The sequence below is a fragment of the Mesitornis unicolor genome, unplaced genomic scaffold (genome assembly GCF_000695765.1).
Source record: "Mesitornis unicolor isolate BGI_N332 unplaced genomic scaffold, ASM69576v1 scaffold1790, whole genome shotgun sequence".
Taxonomy (NCBI): Eukaryota; Metazoa; Chordata; class Aves; order Mesitornithiformes; family Mesitornithidae; genus Mesitornis; species Mesitornis unicolor.
In genome coordinates, this window is record NW_010158756.1 from 49008 (window position 1) to 57157 (window position 8150).

Sequence of the window (8150 nt, forward strand, 5' to 3'; positions counted from 1 at the left end):
GGGAAAGAAAAGCAATGTATTTGTATGGTAGGAAGAAACACGGGCATTTTAGAAAGGAATTGGAATTTTAAGCAGCAGTCTGCAGTCCCTGGACGAGCAAAGCTCTCATTGACTTTGATAGGCGTTTTGCCTGATTAAGGACAATGCAAGTGAATCCTATTTATGTTCTTAATCTGTTTTTCCTGCCTTCAGGGACTTTAGGAAATGAATCCTTAGCATGCGAGGGAGACATTTTCAGTAATATTTTTAGTGGCACAGCTTAGATGCACAGTAATAAGGAAGCCTACGCATGTCTAAATAGGGTTTAATTTTATTTTAAAAGCGTGGTATAATGTACTGTTCCAAATCTGTCCTGTTCATTTTACCAAGTAAACCCAAAATTTGATGAACTGAACCAGAATTATTTTGTTGTGACAATTTTAATTCACATTCATGGTACAGTGGATCTAGGAGAAGTACACAGATAGGAGATACATGAGAGAGGTCTGACATTCTGCTTTCTCTGCCTGAAAGTCCAGTTAATGCTTGGAGCATCTCCTCACAGATGTGATCACAACATGAATGCTGTCACACTGAAATGCAGCTAGCGCTAGATTTAGGATTAATATTTAGGATTATTATTGTAGCCTATACTTGACTCTTGGTTTTTGAACTATACTGGCACTTCGCAGCGTGCTGTGTTTGAAGCAGTATGGAGAGAAAGGACAGAAGGGTACAACCCCAGTGTTCATTCTGTGCCCTGTATATGCAGGCTAGAATGGATGGAAGTAATCACAGTCCTCAAAAAAATTTGGAGGTGGTATTGGAAAGAAAGTGTAGGTCCCAATGTCTAAATCTCAGTCTGTTCCCACAGATTCTGTCTAACTGGAACTGTTTATCAAATCTTTTCATAGGAGCAATGACTATGGCTTTGCTGGAAAACCTTGTAGCAGGAAACGTCTACTTGGTCAAAATAGCAGCCTCTAATGAAGTGGGAGAAGGACCCTTCTCAAACGCAGTGGAACTTGCTGTCCTGCCAAAGGAAACATCAGAGTCGAATCAGAGACCTAAGCGCTTGGATTCGGGAGATTCCACAGGTCAGTAGCAATGTTTTGGTTACTGCTGTCACAAGCGCCAGGGAAAATGATCCCTGTTTGCTTTAGCTTGTAACCACTTTCTGGATAAACCATTCTGGTTATGTGAGGCACTCCTAACAGCGTAGCACTTTCTTCTAAATGAAACCATTTTGCAATTTTTCTCTCAGTTCAACTCAGAGCTGGTTTAATTATTTTGCTCAGAAGCTGGAAGTTTGCCTTTGAAATGAGAATACGTAACTTCTGGGTTTTACATCAATATCAACTTTGCAGCCACTCTTGTAAGGCACTTCCTTTAAGTCCTTTATTTGACTTGAGATACCAGTAGCACTGGGTCAGTTAGAACCAGGCAGCTCAGCAGAGATGAAATGGCATCTCAAATAAATCTACTGAAATTTGCTGGTTTCTGGTATTCCAGCAACCCAAATCAGACATTCAGCGATGTGCATATATTTTCACCAAGGAAGTCAGCCCCACCTGCAGCTCTGTGGGAAAAACTATGTGTTACCTTGTGGAAATAAAGTAACACCAGTGGTTTCTCAGTATAAGAATGGAAGAACACGTTGTCTTTGTTGCTACATACTGAATTGTGATGGAAGCACAGGGATTTTTCTTGCTCATGTTTTCTCCTTTCCTGGTACTCAGTTATATTTTAGACTTGAATACTCAAATAGAGTCAAGCCTTCAGGATTAGGCTAATAGACATATGATGTCAAAGCATAAACCAAAGTGAAGCCTCCTAGGCGACAGTGGCTGGAATTCTCCAAGCCTTTTTCCTTTGCTGTCTAGTAACACCCTGTAGGGAATGGGTTGGAGAGAGCTCCTCTGCTCCATGGTGTAGGTCACCGAGGAGGCTGTGGTGTGGGGCAGTCCCTTCTTGCCCTCCCACACCAGGTGCATACACTCCTCTGTTTGGTCTACGAGTTTTATTTTCAAAAGTGCCCAAGTGCATGACAGAGAAGGTCTGGAAATCTCATGAAAAGCAAGCATTTGTCTCTGTGGTTGTGACTGTAACCCTATTAATTTCCTGTTAGGGAGCAGGGGGTAACTCTTCTTATTTACTGAGGCTTCCTATGTTCTTTTTTGCTATAGCTTATTCTGACTATTACCATCTGGACCAGAAATCAATGACTGGCATTGTTGTCGGGGTTTGCATAGCCTTGACCTGCATCCTTATCTGCATCCTGATCTTAATTTATCGCAGTAAAGCCAGGTATGTTTTTGTTCTTGAAGACTGAGCTCTTTCTCAGTGCACTGATTCCTGGGACATGCCTTCTTCTCCAAGTTCTCTTAAGTATTCGTCTTTTCACCTATTGCAACCAGCAGTGACAGCAAAGCACTTTGTTGGCTCTTCCTACTCTACCTGAGCCCCTTCTCCAGTGTAAAGAAGGAAGAACCTACAGAGTGAGTAAATGGTGCTTTGACGACTAAGTATGAGGCATGTTTTCAAACCAAAAAATCCCCACTGAGTCAGATAAGCATGCTGCTTTACATCATCTGCCCCTTCTGTTTAGCCCTCCAGTCTGCCCAGACCTGGTTTGCAAGGCTTTAACCCTCTGGTGTTGCTGGACAAGAGAAACTCTGACATAAAGCAGTTCCATGATGCAGTTTCTTTGCAGTAGTGCAGGCCACCATCTGTCTGTCTTGGCATCAGCTGCTATGGGGCATCAGCTGGTCTAGTGACTCTGCCCATAAATTTGGGATCAGAACAAGTATAAGTTAATTTAAATGACTAATTCAAAAACTGTCTGAAGGTGTATTTTAGTAACAAGGACTTTTTAGCATACATGCAGGAAAAAATATGGATTGGGAGACAGTCTCTGTGTAGTATGGTAGAAAGGTCTTAATATCATTAGTGGTTATTTCCTCCAAGTAATATTACTAATCGTGACAATTCCTGTCTGCACATAAGCTTGTAGCCTACTGTGTGTGATTACCTGGAAGCAAATATTATTTTTATCACAAGCAGTAACATTTACATTCCATGAGAGTTAGGAGTATCATATAACAAAATGTAAATGCCAAGAATATACCAATATTACTTGATTAAGAATAGGTTTGAAGTTTGTCCTGGATTTTTTGTATTTTCTTTCTGTGGGTCACTTTTATTCCTACTTAACATTGTGTAGGAAAACATCTGCTCCTAAACCCGTGCAGCAAAGCGCTGACCAGCTGTCACATACCAGCATCTCATTAGCCAGTGCTAATGAGGTGGAGAAGAGCATCGAAGGAATTGCAGAGAATGAAGAATCCTTATTGCCAATGATAGTGGGAAGCAGCTTCATCGACACTAAGGTACTGTGAGCTTTACTCACTCCCAAAACAGAAATCTTTCTTTAGAATTCGTTGCTGTAACACCAGTGTCCTTATCAAAAGTAAAATACGTACACTACAAATCCACAGGAGGTGTTTTTTTTAATGGGGCAAGGACAAGTTTGGCAATCCAGGGTCAGATTTTCAAGACTTATCTTAAAGTTCAGCTAGCGATCTGGTTCAGTAACCTAGTCTTACACTGTACTCTGCAAATTGCAGAGTTTGGTTCTGGCACAGCATCACAAGCTCCATAAACTTAGGGCTGCTAGGTGGCATCTGCTAGTCCAAGGAGATACGTGAGAGAGTCAGTAAGTGCCTGCACATGAGCTAGTCAGGTACGACACTAAGCGGGTATTAAAGAAAATACTATTTTTCTCTATATTTCCTGGTAAGACAATGTTACATTTTAGAAACTCACATTTGGTCAAAGTATAAATTAATCTAGATGACAGGATGTATCAGTGGATGTGTAGAATCTTACAGTCCAGTTGACAAAACCACACTGACCTTACTTTTACGTGCAGATAATACTGATTTAAGGCTTGTTCTACACACTACGAACCTGAATGGAGCTGTTCCCCGAGGACATACGCAAGAGCTGGGAGATGGACCCCAGTATGGGCACAGACACTACGTCTGTGAATGGTCACATTCATCGAGTTACAGAGCAAGAGCAGTGGCTGGAATACTTTGCAGTGTGTTTGCAGTATTATTGCTGTTGGGTCTGGCCTGTGGGCTTGCCAGATTTAGTGGATCTGGTCTTGACTTGTCTCAAGCAGTAGATGAATACCAGACCACAAAAACATGACTGAGCACTAAGAGTTCCTGTGTCTTGCTTTTCAGTATGCAGCCAATAGGTAGGAAGAGAAAAATATTTTCAAATATCTTATAAATTTAGTTTGTTAAAATAAATGTTTGTGTGTCTCCCTTTATTGCAGGGTGGATCTGATCTGATTATTAACAGCTATGGGCCTGTCACAAAGGCTAACTGCAAGAAAAGGTGGCTGTTCTTCCAAGACACCAAGAAGGTGAAGACTGAGGAGGTAATTGGTCTAATGGGCAGAGATGTGCAGTCTTTACTGTAATACCCTGCGTTTGCAAAGGAAGATACATATTTTTCTACTTATGGAAAAGCATAATTAGTGGTCTAAGATTTGATTGGATAGTTTCAGTTGTGTTAAGGTTGATGGTGTCCTACCTTGTAGTAAAGTCTTAGGAAGACTTTCTACATTTTCTGTCCCAAGTTGTCAGATACTGTCGCTTTTCACAGTTAACTGATTGCTTTCTTGCCAGTTATCTTTATCTGTGGACAAAAGGATTTCTGTGTACTGGGTCTGTGGATAGCATCTACAGTACTACATCTGCAAAGACTCTGTGTAAATATAAATTAAATATGTATTTATAAATACAAATAATAGAACAATGTAAAGAATCCCCTCCTGCTCTGACAGCTAGAACTTGGTTTGCTGAAGGGAAACCAAAAGAGAGAACTTAAATGATTTACAAAGTACTGCAGAAATTGAGAATCTGAGTAGAACTGTCTGACTTCCAAATTGTTGCTCTGGACGCATTTGTTCTTTGGATGAGAAAAAAAACAGTTTAAAAGTGAAGTCTTAAACCAAATCCCAAACGTTACTATGTGAATTCACACCTCTAGGGCATTAAAGTAATGTTTATTGAGTTGTAACTTGTATTGTGCTCTTGTATGCTGAAGGAATAGGAAGTCTTGATATCCATGTTGTAAATTCATAATCCAAAATATTTCCAGAAGCAGCTGCATATTTATGATGTCTCTACAAGAAAAATGTTTGCTGCCACCCAAGGAGTAATTCTTAAAGTGTATGCATGAAGGGATGGGAGAGAGCTCTACCAAGTGTGTTTTAAAAATACCATTCATATCTCTCCAGTGAAATCATTCTTAATTAGCCATGCTTAGCTAGAAGGGATTATTTCATCTATTATGGAAAAGTATGAGCAAGACTTGAGATTGATTCTTTTGAACGTTCTGTAGGAAAGCCCAGATTGTGCCGAGCCAATGCTGTTAGAGGCACTCTGGTGGGATAGGAGATAGGAAATGCAGTAGAAATTCAAATTATGACTCAGCTTTTCAGAGGCTGAACAACCTTTTTCTCTCTGCTTTTTATGTAGCCTCAGAGAAGATTTGTCCAGGCAGTGTGCCTGTATCAGCCAGGCACCACTGTGCTGATCAGTGAGGACGACTCCCCCAGCTCTCCTGGCCAGCAGTCTAATTTCCAGGTGCCGTTCAGCATTGTTGCTGATACGGAGCATTCGGCCAACAGCGAAGGAAGCCATGAGACTGGTGACTCTGGAAGATTTTCTCACGAGTCCAACGATGAGATACACCTCTCCTCTGTGACAAGTGCCACCCCTCCCACTACCAGTCCTTTTGTAAGCAGTGAGTTGGGTACGAACGTGATGAGCCCTGCCGTGAGTAACTGCACAGAGTCTCCTCTGCCGTTGGCTACTGACCAGACTCCTACCTCACCTCTTCAGATACACTCCGTGGTGCAAAACTGACATCCTTAGGGCCATGCCAGACATTCTTGCAGTGTGTCTGTTCGAAGGACAATGAACAGGGAGCCAAAGTTTTATTGTGGAAAGCCTGACTAACCTAGCAGGTGATCCCACAGTTCTGTTGAATGTTTTTTTTCTTCTTTTTTTGTTTTGTTTTTTTTGTTTTAAACTCACATATTTTGAATGTTCAGTGGTCAACAAATGTGAAAGGACAGGGAAGATTTTGGACTAAAGTGAAAAATATGTCACTGGAGCAAAGGGAAGGCTGTTGGCCCTTCTGCTGACTATCTACCTCAGTTTGCCGAGAGGTGAACTCTGAATGACGAATGCTTTACCTCATTGGTGTTCTAGTTGGTCTCAGCTATGGAACTGATGATACTTCCTAGTAGTGTTGTTTTATTTTGGGTTTCTTTTTGTTGTTGTTGTTTTCAGTTGTGTGTAGAATATGTGTGTGTGTGTGTGCGCGCGCGCAAGTGTGCGCTCGATGATCAGGGAGTTGTATAGGTAAGTGAACAAGATTGTTTAGCTGAAGCTCTGTCTTTAAAAAAAGAAAACCTCAGAGTATAAAATGTAATGGTGTAATGTGGTTGACATATAGGATGTTAAAAACTGGGGAAACTGGAGTTGGTGCTTCCATGTATACAGCCACATGAAATCTTTTCTACCTCTTGATTTCTCATAATCCCAGTAAGCCTAGGACAGTGCCTTTCCCCCAGAAATCTGTGCCAGCAACTGCTGACAGGATGTATGCTATATCCTTAGGGCTCTGGGACAAGTTGGGTTCCCCACAGTGACAAATGTCGCCCTTTTATTGACAGTTAATGCTAAAAAGCATGGCAAAATGAAGAAGTATTCAGCATTTCCAAATAGTTTGGCTCTGCCCAAGAGTCATGGAATAGATAATGATGAGTATTTCAGTATCACAGTACTCCTAGCAATGGTGCCTTGCATTATGTCTTATGAAATTACTGATTTGCCTTATGCCTTTTTAGTATTCATAGAGTCGCTTTGGAGTACAGAAAGATGCCTTAAATGCTTCTTCGATGTTTTAGGTAAACTGTATCATGAATTTATCGTTCTTTTTTACCCAGCTTTGAGCGCTGATAAGCACTGCTAGCATCGTAGTAAGTCTCAGAGCTGCTGTTAGGATGCAGCCCTGCTGCTTGCCTTTGCCTAGTGTGCTGTTAGCCAGGAATTTTAGCTCAGGGAAGTGACTTTACCCACATGCCAATCTAAAACTCTGATTAGGCTACTGTGAGAAATAAAAAAGCCAGAGCTTTAGTTGAAGAGTCTGTTGAAAGAGGCGAGTACTGCTACTGCCTTGAAACCATGCAATTCCTGTTTTATACTACCTCCTTTAAAAGTTATTCTAGTGTTTTTTGGGGTTTTTTTGTTGTTGTTTTTTCCTGTACTCAGGGAACAGTTTGTTACTTTTGAGCTGCCTCACGGAAACGTGGAGCAAACTGACAGGGTATCGTGTTTTGTTTTTTCATAGGAGAGAGGGAGAGAGAGGGAGGAGGTTGGAATCATGCGATGTTATAAACTTGCCTGTATCTTTATCCAGTCCTCTTCTCCACTCCTCCTCTTTCCTTGTTTTACTTTAAAAAAAAAGAAAGGAAAAAAAAAAGGCATATGTTTTACTTTAATAAAATGTTTAAAATGTAAAGTTGTGAGAAGGCAACCACACGAACTCCTGGCTCTATTTAAGTCTGTCAGAACTCCCATTGACTTTACTGGGGCCAAGACGTCACCCTTCAGGTAGGCCAGGCTGACTTTTTATTGTTCCTCACGTATCAAAAGGTGGTCAGAAGTTGTCAATAAGCCCTACTGTTGTGTCTGTTTTGCGCTGATGAATTGGCCTCTTGTTGATGTAGTTCTTTACCTTGTAACTGTCTGCTAGTTCTGAACCAGACAGCACACATTCACCTTGATTCAAGTGCTTTAAAAATAATACCAAAGACTTCATTGCAGAAGAGAAGGAAGCCGCATACTATCAAAAAATAACGGAACTAGTTAAAAGCTATAGGTCTGAAGAGCTGAATACATTTTATTGTGTAAGCAGTTACTCACAAAAAACAATAGGGCTTCTTGATTGTAGTAGTTGACTGCATAGATGAGTTGTATGCTTCTACAATTTTAACTACCTTGTTGTTACAAGAGCCTGTAAAGAAAGTTCTAATAATACCAGCAAATATCTCCAAAGACTTCCAAGTGTAATTTTTTTTCTCC

At 40.8% G+C, this 8150-nt stretch overlaps 1 protein-coding gene across 1 annotated transcript in view; it reads left to right on the forward strand.

Annotated features, from left to right (window-relative positions):
- PRTG (protogenin) overlaps positions 1-7427 on the forward strand; it is a gene marked incomplete at its 5' end in the record, with an annotated part of 49427 nt that extends 42000 nt beyond the window's left edge. Inside the window, 5 exons of the mRNA XM_010184396.1 lie at positions 894-1076; positions 2166-2286; positions 3203-3368; positions 4325-4429; positions 5535-7427. Of these exons, the coding sequence (XP_010182698.1) occupies positions 894-1076; positions 2166-2286; positions 3203-3368; positions 4325-4429; positions 5535-5924 (965 nt within the window). The remainder of the gene's footprint in view (positions 1-893; positions 1077-2165; positions 2287-3202; positions 3369-4324; positions 4430-5534) is intronic.
- Positions 7428-8150: the final 723 nt, after the last annotated feature.